This window comes from Myripristis murdjan, chromosome 15, assembly GCF_902150065.1.
Source record: "Myripristis murdjan chromosome 15, fMyrMur1.1, whole genome shotgun sequence".
In the NCBI taxonomy this organism is placed as follows: Eukaryota; Metazoa; Chordata; class Actinopteri; order Holocentriformes; family Holocentridae; genus Myripristis; species Myripristis murdjan.
Genome location: NC_043994.1, coordinates 848,621 through 864,958, shown reverse-complemented (window position 1 = coordinate 864,958; position 16,338 = coordinate 848,621). Strand labels below are relative to the sequence as shown.

Genomic DNA, 16,338 nt, shown 5'->3' with positions numbered 1-16,338 from the left:
AGATATTTCATTGATACTCTACTCAAAAAAAATGATGTCACCAATTAAAATCAGTGGAAATGTTTTTGGAATATTTACAGACATCATGTCAAAATACAGTGTATGGCTTATTGATATTCTACTGAACTCTTGTGTATGCTTAACTTGTATATCAATTGACATTATGCTCAACTGTCACATTATGCAAGTACTCTCCATAATGATGTGGTTGTGTGTGTGCACATGTGCCTGTTTTGAGGGGATGAAAGGCAGGCACTTGCATGTGGTGTGAATGAGAGTTAGACCAGGAGAGAGAAAGATAAAAAGACCTCACCCCATTTTAGTTTTCTTTCTCTCCTCGTCTGACTCTCATGGATTGATGGATGGGAGACGGGAGGGAATGAATGCTGAAGAGTTATTTTCACATGTTAATTGTTCTCTCTTTTTCTCTTTCTTCCATCCAGTTGGCCATCCTTTCTGAGCTCTCTCATTGCCATAGCAACGGGAAGGTGGGGCTTGTAAACCCTACCCAACAAGGGACAGGAAGTATTTTTAACAATGAGAATTTCCAGCTTAAACTTTCTCCTCCGCCACTGGTCGAAGAATAGCATCATGACCAAAACAAGAGTAAACCTCCAAATCCAGAGCAAATTGTTTTTTGTTGGGAAAACCTCAGTATTTCAAATGTGTTTTCTGGTTAACATTAATTCATGTACAAAATGAAAGTCTCTTTTTGAATACAGAGAGACAAAATAAGGTCAAGTGATGCACTGAAACAAGTTTGTCTGTGTCACATCTGTCAAGTGCAACGGGTTAAGGTCTAGATTAGTAAGCAACATCTTTTACTGGTTGTTGCAGTGCAGCCAGACATATGACTTAAAATACAAACAAACAAGGTTATTACCACATATGATGCCCTGTGTACGATGCCTTGGTCATGGTCGTGGTTTGGACATGGTGTGCTTTGTGATGCTGCCCTGGGCTTTAAGCTGAACATTTCTTAAAGGACCACATGAGGGACTTTGCATATTTAGCATTGTATCTACAAAATGCACAAACTTCACATTTCTGCTAATCTTTTATCAAAGTAAGCAGTCCTATTTTAAGACTCCAATATCATTTTCCTCCCTTTTATCCAGCCATAAGGATGCATTAATTCCACTATGATATGAAAATGAACTTTCAGAGACCTCAAGCTTTCTTCACAACCGTATTCCATCACTGTAAAAAAGTTGTCCTTATTAGTTTTGCTAAGAGCAGCAGTACTGTTGTTGGAGTGAAACAATCTCTCTACCGGAAAATAGTCCATGAGGAAACATTTGCTTTACACAGAACTGCTTATCAGTTCTGTGGTTTATGCATGGTGACAATTTAGCCGTAGATGCAGAACTTTATAAGGTAACTGTTTCAACCAAAAGTTCAACTTTGAAAATCAAAGGATGTTGAAATATTTATCACCCTCACATTATTTGCAAAATGGTTTGTTGCAGTGTAAAATGTAGGGAATTTGATGTGAATGGTTCAAACATTCCAAATCCCTGGTATGGTCCTTTTTTAATTTCTGTAGCATTACAGCAATGTGAAAATAGCCCTTGTCTAGATGGAACTCTTGAATGAGATGATAAGAATGGGTGTTTTGTTCATGACGTCATTTACCCTGCTCCTCTGTTTCCATAGAGATACCACAAACCTTCTCTGATCCATTTTGATTTTCAGTTAGAGTTTTGGTCACTTCACTTTAGCTAGCCAATGCTAATTACATATTTGAGCTAGTTGTTGTTAAACTTTAAGTTGCACAGCAATCAGAATGATGTAACATGCCCTATTAGTCTCTTTGTTCTTCTAGCTTCATATTCCTTCAAAGCCAGAAACTTCTTGTCATTATGGGAAACACACAGCAGGACAGTTGGCTGCTGCGGCTGTATACACTGTTATGACAGCAATACACGTGATTGTTGATGATACTGCTGCACCCTGAAGTTGAATTGAGTTTGTTGGGCATGCTGTCTACCTTCTGAAACCAGAGACACCAGTCTGGATGTGTGATAGGGAGCTTCCACCTCGGCTAATGTGTCTTGCCAACATACCCAGTAGGACATGTCCAGCCAGCTCACTGTGTCACCAGACGGTTATGGGAAATATTGTTCTTGGCAGCAGTTTGCTGTTAGGAAAACACTGGAAACATGTAGGAGTATTAAACACATGGCTGGCCCTCAGTCCTGTCAGGTGAGGCCCACAACGCAGATCAGACACAGCACCTAATGCCCTTCCTTCTTCAATGTAGGGCCCCCACAACCGGTCATTTCTTTTTCCCCTTGGAAAGCTCACTTAAATGCTTGTGATCACTGATCCAATATTTTATAGATATCATTTTAATAATTATAAATATGGTGTTCTTGTCATTTTTTAAAACTTTTATGCTTCTTTTAAACTTTTTTAAAATTAGCCAACTGTTTGTTTTTTCATTTTTTTTTACTAATGTCATTTTTTTTGATAATTTGCAACTGATCAAAAAACAGGTAGAAAGCCAATAAGCAAGATGATCTGAAAATTTGCAAAAAAAAAAAAAGTAAAAATATATTAAATTCCAACAAAACTATTTTTAAAAAAAAATCTGCAAAAAACAGTAAGAAATCACAAAAAATATTTGAAAATTGTCCTACAAATTACTAGAAAATGTTCACAAAGCTAGTAAAAAAGGAATGTTCACGAAGCTAGTAAAAAAGGAACATAAATCAGTTATATACAGTCGTTCCATAAATTACCATTTATTAAATTACCATAAGTGTCCCCCAAAAAAATGTAAAAAAAAAAAAAAAAAAGAAGAACAAGGAAAATCAGCCAAAAACAAACAAACAATAAATAAATGAAGTGAATTGAGTTAAGAAGGTTAATTTATCTTTTGGTCCTATATTGATCTATTCATGTAAAAACACAGGAGCCCCCAAAAAGATTTTTTTGACTAGTGACAGCATTTGGTTTATCAGGGCAACCCCACCTGTATGTCCAAGAGAAACTGATTGTTCGCACTGTGAGCAACTTGGTTGATGGATCTGCAGCTGCAAAACTGTCAACTGACAAATCAAATTTTTTTGCTGCTTTGGTGTTGATTTTTTTTTTTTTTTAACAGTTTTCAGACATCTATTCCCATTGTCTTTTAAATAGAAATTGTGAGAACCAGGAAGCTTTTGAATGGCTGGTTTCAATTTCCTATCCATTTTGCCCTTGGAACTAACTTCTCATCCATTTTTTTCATGAAACCAAGCCACATCAGTAGGAGACAAGGAAGTGCAGAAACTGGCTGTGGTGGCGAATGGCAGACTGAAAACTTATGCTCTGGTTAGCTTTTCTCAGTTGTCCAGTGTCCACATGTTGGCTGTGTTTTGCAGAGCACAGAGCTTTGGGCCAGTCAGTGGAACCTGTGTTGTTGTTGCTGGTGCTGCTCACAGTGTCAAAGCGCAGACAGAGGCAGTGTTGGCAGTGGAAGAGCCTGGTGAACCATGACATCCAGCACCACTCATGTTTCACTGTTTTGATCCAAAACTAGAACTTACTGATCTCAGCTTCAGCTTCTTCATGTCAAATTCCTGCTGATGATTACTATTCATTGATTATTATGCCTGTGTTTGTGCACAGGTAAACATGTATTCATGGTTTGTCATGCCATGCTTTGTCACATACATGATTGAGCAAAATAAAATAAGCATTTCTAACATTTTATTTGGCAGTCTTTATTTCACTTCTTTTTCAAGGCATACATGGATATATAGCCACATACACTCACACAGTTGGATTGGATATATTTACATTAGATTTATGTATAAATACACATGATGTGATGTTACTATCCTTTGTGCTATAATCCAATGTGAGCCCTCTTTTGGAGGCCCAATTCACAGTTTTATATAGTGCTAACTATCATACAAGTGAGTGGCATAGAAAACATCTGGCTATACTATCATAAATGTAGAGGGCCATGAGATTGGCAGCACTATCTACCAGTTACTCACTCGAGCTTTATGGGTGAGAGTAAGCAACTCACTGAGGTTATCAAGTGTACAACTTCACCTCAAGAAGGCTCAACAGTAGGCTTTTCCCAAAGTCAGTCTTTATTTATATCAGTATGAAAATGCAGCATACAAGGGATAGATCTATACACAATCACCGAATTGCAGGAAAGAATATTGATCTAATATATGCATATCAAAAAGATATAGAGATAAACTAACTGTAAAAGAAGAATATCCATAATTAAGGAAAACATAAAAATCTATTACAGCTATGATGTCTATATCTATACACATCTATACACAAAATAGGTTCAATGTACTTAGGGAGTTTGTTGCTAATAAGCTCAAGTCCTTAAGATGTTAATTTCTGTAAACACCAGATCCAGATATGGCGATCAAATTAATAAATTTGTCCTTCTGTATGAAGTTTTAGTGAATATGGTAAAAATGTTAATGAACAGTCATTGACACAAGAAAACACTAAAAAGTGAATCTTTGGGATGCTTGAGGTGAACCTGTATTGAGGCTAAAAAAAAAAAAAAAAAAGAAGAAGAAGAAGAAGAAGACTTATTCCAGAAGATGAACCATGCACTGTGTTGTGTCACCACCAGCCATGACTGGAGGGGAAGTACTGCATGTGTCTTCTTACTGTCTTAGACTAGACCCACTTCACTGTCATCACTCAAGATGGTGTATAACATAATAGATAGTTAAGATCAAGTAGTTCATGACTTCATGGTATGATGAACTCATGAGTAACTGATGCTTCATAATGATTTCATGTGCTCTGTAATGTATTGGGTTGGATTTGGTTCAGTCCAGATTTTTTGCAAGCAAGGAAAACATGATCATGCTTAATAAGCCTAATTCATGATGATATACTTACCTTAGTTAATGCTTTAATTAATGTCTTGTTCATGCATGGCATGAACGAAAGAGTTTGAACTCATGCCAAGTAATCAGTTTTCATGCATGAATTCATGTTGTTTTATGTATTCTTACTGTAATTTTTTTTCTCAATTCCCTGATCTTTCTCACAAGGCATTCACATCTACAGGCAGTGATGAGTCTGTAGCTCGAACATCCACAGGAATGATATAGAAATGAAGAACAACACTAGTAATAATACTAGTAATAACAGAAGCAACAATAGTAATTATAAATGTACTTTTTTGTATAGCACTTGTCAAAAACAATGTAACCAAAGTGCCTTGCAAAACAAAGAAAAAGAAAATAGAGGAAAGACTGTATTAAAAAGTGCCACAGAATAGTGATAAAATGGTGAGTCATAAAATGCAACTGCAAATAAGTGCAATTTTAAACAAAGATAAAATAGGCCGTGGTTACAAAATGCATTTACTGTTGCGTGTGTATGCTAGAAGATTTGATGTTGCTGGCATTGGGATTCATCAGCCACACAACATGAGCAATTTCAGGCAATTCTGAGCAACAAGTGGAGAATAGGAGGATGAAAAGAAAGATGGCATTCTAATGTGCATTTTGCATCAGTTGAAGCTTGAACTCACAATTTCTAGCATGAAGGATAACACTCTATCTCACTGAGCTAATTGGCAAGTATCAATTCATGTGAGGCTTCACAAATTGACTAAGACAGTCACGTGATAGCAGCCGCCTATGTATGGAAAGGCAGATTTCAAACCACTGTTTAAAAAAAATCAGTCATCAAGTCAAAAATCTGACAATGATGATCTGGCATGGGACTGGACCTTTGTGCAAAGTTTGGTGAATTTTCGCACATGGGAATGTTGTACAAGCTGAGGCTTGAACTCACAATCTTCGACACCGAGGCCTGGCCTCTATCTCACTGAGCTAAAACTTCACATGCAGCTTCACAGACTGACTGAGCCAATCACTGACCTGCAGGACAGCAGCCAGCCATGCATGGAAAGGCAGATTTTAAACAGCTGTCAAAAATTCAGTTATTAAGACAAAAATCTGAAAATACACATATTGCATCTGGACAGCATGGAGATGTTGATCATTTGTTTTTAACAATGATTGATTTGCTCCATAAGTGAAAAACTGATGTTTAAAAATGCCATTCTTGCATTGACGCCAATTGTTCACAAGAGCAAAATTCAAAATGCTGTCAAGAAATTGTGGATCGTTTGTGTAGGACAGTCTGAAGATGCTCTGTAGCAAGTTTGGTGACATTTGAGCAAAAATTGTGGGAGGAGTTAGGTTTAATAAGTTTTACAGTTTTTGAAAAAAACAGAGCGATGGATTTCATAATTTGCAATAGGTTTAGGTGCACAAAAGTTTCTTCAGTATTGGGGTTACATTTTAATGAAAGTTGCAGCTGTAGCACATATGGTTGATTTGTTATGAATGTTCAAAGTTTTGAAATTTAGAGGCTTCCTATAGCGCCACCATCAGGACTATTGGCTTGTGTTTGCATCTGAGGTAATCTGGCATGGGACTGGACCTTTGTGCAAAATTTGGTGATTTTTCGTGCATGGGAAGTAGGACTTCCTCGGAAGAAAGAAAGAAAGAAGAAAACGCAGGAATACAAGAGGGTCCTCATCAACAATATGATAAAGGAGGGCTATGCAAGAACTTGGCTGCAGTGCCAAAGAAAAATGTAGCATCTAAAAACGGCATAGAAGACTGCTAAAGAATAAAGCTGTAAAAACTATATCCACACGGGAGTAAAACCAATCACTATCCGATCAGGCGGTCGCATTCAGGTGTCAAGTGTGGACATACAAATGCAGACACCACTGAGCTCCGGTAACAAAGGACACATTGAAAAGACAAGTGTAACCACGGCTAGAGAGACTTTAAAGACAATCAAAATTGTTGACATTGTTTTCAGGTGAATCAAAATTTTTGAGGTGTGGACTATCATTTATTAGCAATCCACGTTAGGTGGATCCCAATCACTGATTTTATGCTTCCTTGGCTCTCTACTTTCTCATCCTCATGAACCAGAAACAGATCTCTAAGAATGACAGTTCATTAAACAAACAGAAAGGAGCCTTGGGCGATCAAACATGTTGGCAATAAATCCTCCTCCTGCTTTACACCTGACATTTTGAATCACAAATTTAAGTGCACACATTCATTTTCTCCTTACCTTATAAGTTTGTGCTGATGTTCTATAGGTCATGGTTTATGATTCCAGATGCGACTGACTTTGTCCATAAAAACATGTAAATTCCAAAATCTGTCCCTTGCTCAGGATATTGCTCAGGTATTTGTCTGTTAGTGGGGCGGCATAGCTAAACTATCGTTCATTTTGTGATAAAAGCACCAAATTTGGTACACTCATTGCTGAATATATGTTGAATGAATCTGGATATTGGGCCGAAAGTCAAGTGACCTTTGCATGAATATGTAATGCACTGAAGAAGAAAAAAAGTGATCACAAAAAAATTGTAATGCACTGCTGTTTTGATCCAATCATTATCATTAATATTTGTAATAATTAGTGGCCACGTTCAGTTAATTTTTACTAATTAATTAAATTGATGAAAAATGTCTACCTGGCCTTTGATTATTATTACATTTGTATTAGTAATAATATCATTATATCTACAGTAAACAATTGGTGAGGTTGTTTTTACGTAATGCTGGAGAATGAATGGATGTGAATGGGCCTGAGTCGATTACTGCTATTTTAAGGCTCACAATAACCTCTCACAAAGAAATAGTATGGGTATATCATACATTTCCTGAATCCTCAAAGTCCATTAGGTATTGTGGTTGTTGTCTTTTGGGTCCTTGATATCCCTTGATCCCACAGGGATAAAAGAAACTGTATAGTTTAGGTGAAAAATGTGGGAAAATGTGTTTGATTTATGGTTTAAGGAGGTCATGTGACCTCTGTGTTTGTCAGAAAGAGACACCCATGGGCTTAAATGAAAGCTGAGAAGGTCCCCTTTACAACATAGGCGGAGTTTGAAATTTGCGCTGGGGGGGCAAACATTTTTTTTTATTATTATTTTATTTATTACAATACCAAACATAATGTAATTCAGATTTATTTCTGAAAATAATCTTATTTTATTGCATTGCTTAAATGTTTATAGATATGTATACAGGAAAAAAAAAATATTGGACCTATTTTTGACTCAATGTAGTGACACATTTCAGACGCTAGGGGGGCAATGCCCCCCCTGCCCCCCCTGCAAACTCCGCCTATGCTTTACAATGATATCAAACAATCATATATAGAATATTGACAAATAGGAAACTGATAGCCATTTCTAACTTTGGGCGACTAATCAATAGCTATGCTAATTAATCAATAATTATGACTAAACAGTAACTTTTACAGCTTGGCATACGGCAGAACTGGATTCAGCATTAAATAATCATACAGAAACTACAGATAAAGTGCTTTTCCTCAAAAATGCCGACCATGTTGTTTCCTAAGGGGCTTTTTCAATTTTCGGTCCTGACTATATGCTAGCTAGCTCGTTGGCTAGCTGGCTTGCAGTGGTGGTTGTGGTGGTGGGGACAGAAAGTGTTTGAGATACTGAGTGTGTATAACTGTATCTTTTCTTAATTTAATGTGTATTTACATTTTTAAAATATTTTAATGAGTCATTTTAATATTTTTATTCATTTTAACAAATCAAATGCCTGCTACGGCCACTAGGGGGCGATTTTGTGATGGCCCAACATCCAGATTTGTTTGAAATATATCTGCCAACACATCTACCAAATGTTATGCTTTTATCACAAAATGAACGATTGTTGTGATATATTGAGCTAAGCCGCCCCACTATTCTCTGTATGTGTCTGTCAGAGTTCCTTACACTGACACCAGCCCAGATGACAGCACCAGTGCAGCTTCAAACACTTTCCGTGGCTGTGCGTTGCGCACGCGGACCGGCCGCCGTCAAAGTCCGGTCTCCCCGCGTAGGTTCTCGCGGAGGCTTGAGCTTCGTCCAGCTTGACGCCCCTCGTCGTTAGCGTGGAAGCCTTCCCTTCACGATACGGTCCACAGTGTCGATGTCGGGACATTGTGCCTCGTCTAACGCGCTGTCCGTGCAGAGGAGCGGCTCCTCGGAGGCTCGCTGCACAGTTACCGACAGAGACAGAGACGCGGGTCCTCCACATCCACCATGTCCGAGCTGCTCTAAGCTCAACACCGACTGACTGACACAACAACAAGCCGTTTTACATCACTCTCTCTCTCTCTCTCTCTCTCTCTCTCTCTCTCTCTCTCTCTCTCTCTCTCTCTCTCGGAAAAAAACAAAAATCAAATAATCAAATGTGTGTCAAAAGATTTCACGACATATAATCAATATCCCACAATTTTCAAGTGTGACTTCTTGGTTCAAACACCCAACTTATACTGTTTTGCTGCTGTGGCTAACAAAGTTGTTCCTATTCATAAACCACAGAATTGATAATTGGCTATGGAAAGCAAATGTTTCCTCTGGAACAATTTTCCAATGGAGAGATGGTTTCACTCCACCTGATTTCAGGCCAAAACACAACAGTGCTGCTGTTTTTATGAAAACTAATGTGGACGACTTTATTATGCTGATAGAATACTGGTGTGAGGAAAGTCTCTGGAAGTTCATTTTTCATATTGTAGAGGAATGAATGGAAAATAATGGCTGGATAAAAGGCAAGAAAAATATACTGAGGGCTAAAATATGACTGCTTGCTTTAAGAAAAGATCAGCAGAAATATAATAGTCCACCTCAACGGCAGGAGGCTAATATTAAGCATTTGGAGCATCCAGCCAGTATCCAGCACTCCATAACACTGAGAGGAATTAACATCACCAGTGTCCTTCATAACAGTGTGAAACAATATTGCCTTTTTCAAAATGTTTTTTTTTCCTTTCAGTAAAATATATAATAATTGTGATGTCAACAGCCTCAGTAAATAATGGTGCAGGCCTGGCTTGATCGGCCAAATGAATGTTTCAGTCTCATTGTTCAGCAATTAAGTTTGTGTTGTGGTTGTGTTAGAACCGCATGAGCATTAGCTGCTAAATTAGAATATCATGTTGTTTTCTAACATGTATCATACATGTTGCTTCTACCCAAATGCATCCTTGTGGAAATTTGATGATGCAAGTTACATAGAAACAAGTGTAATACCGCTCTCTCACTCACACTCGCACACGTGCACACACACACACACACGCACGCACACACACACACACACACACACACACATTTTGGCCAGTCAGACCACATCTCCCTGCTTCTCCTGCCTACCTACATCCAGCTGACAAAAAGGGTCAAACCAACTGTAAAAACAGTTAAAGTGTGGACAGATGAAGCTGCAGCGGCTCTACAGGACTGTTTTGAATGCACGGACTGGCAGATGTTCAGGGATGCTGCTACCCAGGAGAACCACATCAACCTTGAAGAATACACATCATCAGTGACATCATACATCAGCAAATGTGCTGATGATGTGAGAAATGCCATGTTTAATAAATCAATCAAGAGGGAACCACATTTTAATTTTGTTATACAACCTGTTGTATAGTGACCAATAAACTTCCTTGTATCCTTGAAGTCAAAGGAATTGTCTGCAGACCTCAAAGACAGGATTGTCTCTAGGCACAAATCTGGAGAAGGGTACAGAAAAATTTCTGCTGCTTTGAAGGTCCCAGTGAGCACAGTGGCCTCCATCATCCATAAGTGGAAGAAGTTCAGAACCACCAGGACTCTTCCTAGAGCTGGCCGACCATCTAAACCGAGCGCTCGGGGGAGAAGGGCCTTAGTCAGGGAGGTGACCAAGAACCCAATGGTCACTCTGTCAGAGCTCCAGAGTTCCTCTGTGGAGAGAGGAAAACCTTCCAGAAGGACAACCATCTCTGCAGCAATCCACTAATCAGGCCTGTATGGTAGAGTGGCCAGACGGAAGCCACTCCTTAGTAAAAGGCACATGGCAGCCCGCCTGGAGTTTGCCAAGAGGCACCTGAAGGACTCTCAGACCATGAGAAACAAAATTCTCTGGTCTGCTGAGACAAAGATTGAACTCTTTGGTGTGAATGCCAGGCGTCACGTTTGGAGGAAACCAGGCAGCGCTCATCACCAGGCCAACACCATCCCTGCAGTGAAGCATGGTGGTGGCAGCATCAGGCTGTGGGATGTTTTTCAGCAGCAGGGACTGGGAGACTAGTCAGGATAGAGGGAAAGATGAATGCAGTGATGTACAGAGACATCCCGGATGAAAACCTGCTCCAGAGCGCTCTTGACCTCAGATTGGGGCGACAGTTCATCTTTCAGCAGGACAACGACCCTAAGCACACAGCCAAGATATCAAAGGAGTGGCTTCAGGACAGCTCTGTGAATGTCCTGGAGTGGCCCAGCCAGAGCCCAGACTTGAGTCCAACTGAACATCTCTGGAGAGACCTGAACATGGCTGTGCACCGACGCTTCCCATCCAAAGAGGAATGGGTGAAACTGCCCAAAGATAGGTGTGCCAAGCTTGTGGCATCATATTCAAAAAGACTGGAGGCTGTAATTGCTGCCAAACGTGCATCAACAAAGTACTGAGCAAAGGCTGTGAATACTTATGTACATGTGATTTCTTAGTTTTTTTTATTTTTAATAAATTTGCAAAAATTTAAAAAAAAAACTTTTTTCACATTGTCATTATGGGGTGTTGTGTGTAGAAATTTGAGGAAAAAATTTTGGTATAAGGCTGTAACATAACAAAATGTGGAAAAAGTGAAGCGCTGTGAATACTTTCTGGATGCACTGTAGATAGATAGATAGATAGATAGATAGATAGATAGATAGATAGATGTTTATCTTATAACATGGGATGAAGTTGTGGAGGTGTGTGCAGAGGAGAAGGACACATACACACACAACTTGTGCCATTATGGTGGATACATGTCCCAACTGGAGATGATACAAAGAGAAGGAAGTGGAGAGAGGAAGAGCAAGAGAATGATAGAGAAAAGAATGAACACTTGAACATACACACACACACACACACACACACACACACAGGGTCATGACTGGTAATGAGTACTTGTCATCTGTCTTTAGTTGCCATTGTCAGTGGCAGTAGCTGTTACCATAGATACAAGTTGAAGGACGGAAGTGTGGATGTATAGACAGATGAATGGAATATGTATTTAAACTGTGAGAGAAGAATCAATGAAACGTTATTTACTTTTATGGTGTTGCTGAACTGCTGGCCACTCTTGCTGCCTCACTTTGTATCAGTATGTGGTTTGCTGTGTTCTTAACTTACTGTATTCCAGATTCAGAACATGGCCAAGATATGATGGGTCTGTGTGGAACCTGGATAAATCAAGATGTTTTCTTCCTTTAAAGGAAGCTCCACCTCATAATTATTCTTACTGTCAAGTTGCCAGGACAACAGAGAGAGCTGAGGGTGTACAGAAGCTCTTGTTTTTTTTGCTCAGATCTTTCCTATAATACAGCCTTGGCTGGTTTGAAGGGAAACCTCTATTATTCCCTCCTCCTCAGCATCACTCTACATATTAGGACTTGTGGAATACTTTACCAAAAAGACCAATTTAATTTGAGGTGAGATTAATGTTTTTTGTCAAACCCACACATCTGAGTTTCCCCTGTTTGTATCCATTCACATCTCTCCTGGGATCTGCATCTTCTTTCCCGCTTTTACACAGAGTTTCTAGGCATTTAATCCAAACTGAAGTCCTCCAGATCAATGGAGTAATGGGTAATTTCAAGATTTCAAGAAAAAACTGATTTTCTCTGGGATTAAAGTGGTAAATTTACGAGAAGGAACTCACACGTGTGACACAGAAAAAAACTAAAAAATTCTAAGATTATAAAGTCACAAATTTGCAAGAAAAAAACTCAAATACTGACATTAAAGTTTTTAATTTATGAGGAAAAAAAATGGAAAATATTTTTTCTTCTACTCTGGGATTTAGTAAGATGGAAATCCTGGTGATTTTAGCTCTGAATCACAATATTAGCATCAGCATCCGGTCTTTGAGGAGACATTGCCGTGACTTGAGCCTATTCAAAAACAATATTGTGATTCTGGGCTAATTCACCAGGATTTCCTTCTTACTAAACTGGCAGCATCTGCAGTGTGTGACTGATCCAAAGCCATGTGTTTCCTGTATAAGTATAAGAATACAAGAAAGATTAATAAAAGAAAAAGAATTTTTCCACATTTTTTTCTTGTAAATATGTGATTTTATAGTCTCAGAATTTTCGACTTCCTATCTCACAAATTTGTATGTTTTTTTTTTTTTTTTTTTTTTTTTAGTTTTATTTCTCGTAAATTTCTGACTTTAGTCTCTTAAATTCTGAGTTTTTGTATTGCCCTGCCCATCCTCCACCTGGCTCCATATTTTTTTTCTCCCTACAGTGGCATTAATACACTGTCACAGGAAACTACAATTAAAGGTCAAAATCTTAAATGAAAAACTTCTATGAACTGTAATATCTTCGATTTCACATTTTGGTACTGTGTTCTGGTGTTCAAAAAATCACACTGATTGCCTTAATAGGGAAAATATAATCATAATCATAATTTGTGTTGTGTTAAGGGTGCCTGTATCATTTGTGGAGGGTGACATGCTCACTTGTTATGAGCTGAAAACACCAGGTTTGTATACATTACAAGTTAAGATGCATCATTCTGAGGTGGCCAAACACCAAAATTGACATCCACTGATTTGAATCCCTTGCGCAGTCCTGATGGTGTTTTTAACACAGTCTTTATGGGAGCAACTTTGGGGATGTCTAGAGGGGAAATAAACAACAAGTAAGGAGATAGCAACAAGACAAAACAAGGAAGAAGATAGGCAAAATACAATGAAAAGGGGAAGAAAGTAAGAGGGAGATATGCCAGGATGAGGAAGTGAGGTTATGTGGTATGTGAAGTTTTGAAAGTAGGGTGGGGAGGAGGGAGACAAGAGCAGATAAAAGGAGAAGGAAGAAGAGAAGAGCATGACAAGGTCAGATGATACAGGGCAAGAAGGGTAAAGACAAGAAAATAGAGAGGGAGGAAATTTGCTGGAACAGATTTTATAATTATCTTCATGACACCATACATCCATGTTACTCATCGGTTTCCACCTTTGCTAAAGCATTGCTCATGTTGACAGGTACTAAGTGGATTCTTCAACTCCACTGATCGATAGAAATATAACTGGATACTGTTAAATTTGGTTTAAAAATGTCTTACAGCTGGAGAGCATTTAGGAAACCCAGAAATGCATCTTAATGAGTTACTTTAATATTCAGTAATGCCAAGTTTCCTCTGAAATATGTAAAACATACAAGTAAGGAGATGGCAACAAAACAAAACAAGGAGGATTCCCCACCATACGGATGATATCATTATCCCATGGGAATATTTGTTGTGGACAGCGTGTTGCATGGTACAAAGGAGACAGGAGAATAACAAGGAGAAGAAGAGGTTAAAGGGAAAGTTCACCCATTTAAAAGAAAACAATATTTCACTTCCTCCCCAGCCATTATGCAGGACAGTGGTGGTGCCATCTTCCTCTCATTACTGGGTGCTGGATACTGGCTGGATGCTCCAAATGCTAACTTAGCCTTCTGCCATTAATATAGACTTTCCCCCTCAGTCAACATTCTTTAAAATAACCACCTTAATCCACTCGAGGTTTAACATCAACCAGCAAGTGTTGCTTTGTAAAGATAATAGCTCAACTTAAAACCAGCAGTGGCCACCACAGAGATGGAGGTAGATTGCTTGAGCTTGCCTGTTTTCTTCATTAAAACAAATGTACATGTGTTAGAGGACAAAAATAACTCTCTCAGAGTACTAAAAAAGATACAGCAGTTTAGTCAGGGGGTGTCATCTGTTTGTTGTAAACATGTGGGTATGTAAAGCCCCTTGAGACTGTTAACAGAGATACTGGGCTCGACAATAAAGAAAAAAGAGAAATTTGAAGGAGAAATTATTAAATTTATTGTGAGCAACGTAAACAGAGTAGCCCTTGTCTTCACATGCTGCCTGTTGAGCAGTATCTGGAATGGATTTACCTGACTGAAAACACCTCATGCTCTCTCTGGAGAAGACTGTCTGGGTCAATAATTATGAGCAACAAGCCTATAGCTGCTTCCCCAGCTGCTGTTTCTGAAGATGGGTCTGGCTTGAGCCGACTCTAGTTTTGTTTCATTTAATTTCATTTTGTCCTTTTGAGTGAGTGCTGGGGAGTCCCAGGCCACAGAGTGGGGTTATGAGTGCTGCTCGGCTCTCTGTGCAAAGTAGATGTGAGATAATAGACAGTGTGTGTGTGCGTGTGTCTATATAGGGGCAGCCCAGGTGAGGGTGATGTCCAGATGTTGTTGGGCCTTCTTTACCACACAGGACACACAGGAACTTGAAGCTGGACACATGCTCCACTTTCTGTCATGTGTGCATGAATTGTATGACATGAGTCTCCTCAGTGCATGTGTCAATCAATCAATCAAACTTTATTTATATAGTGTCAAATCACAACAGAAGTTATCTCATGATGCTTTACAGGTAGAGCAGGTAAAGACCACGCTCTACAAATTATAGTAGAAAAAAACAAGACACCCAACAGATTCCCTCCTGAGCATGCTCTTGGTGACAGTAGCTGGGTTTCCATCCACCTATTTTTATTCGCATTTTCAGAAATTGCGAAAACAAACTTGGATAGAAACGCCAGAAATTCGAAAAACGGCCGAAAATCCGCAAAAAAGTTTTTACGCTTGGAGGGGGCGGATTTCTCTGCGTATCGATAAAAGAAAATGTGACTTTTTGCTGTGGAAACAGGTTTTGCGAATAAACGATGACTAGACCGGATACCACGTCACACTTCTACGCCACATTTTATTATTATTTATTAATATTTTTATTAGTCTCTTATTCCTTATTTAGGATGGTTCGGTACGAAGTTAGCGCTGCCTAAATAGTAAGCAGACTTCTCCCAAGAGCCGACAAGTTCAGCAGGAATCTGTCCATGATCAGCTGTTGAGTGTCAGCTGAGTGTTTGTTGTTGTTCAGTCGACACACAGACGCTATCTTATGGCGTCATCTCACGGCGCACTCTTCTCCCAAGTAATCGCAAAACAAAACTAATGGAATCGGGCATAAATTTGCATTTTCTTTTGCGCATTTTTACAAAATTCGCTCAAAAAATTCGATATATTTGGATGGAAACCCAGCTAGTGGCGAGGTAAAACTCCCCTTTAACAGGAAGAACCCTCAGGTAGAACCAAGACTCAGGGCGGGCGGTCATCTACCCCTACTGATTGGGTGGGAGGGGAGAGAGAGAGACAAAGAGACAGAGACAGGGAGATAAGGACAAACTGGGACAAATGACAACAATAGAAACTGTCACGGGGGGTGGATGGAGGACCCAAATGCAGGAGCCGCAAACAAAAAT

The 16,338-nt window shown here is 39.1% G+C and overlaps 1 protein-coding gene across 5 annotated transcripts in view; it reads left to right on the top strand.

The window, feature by feature from the left end:
* Window positions 1–3,699, top strand: part of vps8 (VPS8 subunit of CORVET complex) — a 75,894-nt gene extending 72,195 nt beyond the window's left edge. For all 5 annotated transcript variants that reach the window (XM_030070009.1, XM_030070007.1, XM_030070011.1 and 2 more), the window contains one exon: window positions 444–3,699. In XM_030070009.1, the coding sequence (XP_029925869.1) occupies window positions 444–587 (144 nt within the window). In that variant the 3' untranslated portion in view covers window positions 588–3,699. The remainder of the gene's footprint in view (window positions 1–443) is intronic.
* Window positions 3,700–16,338: the final 12,639 nt, after the last annotated feature.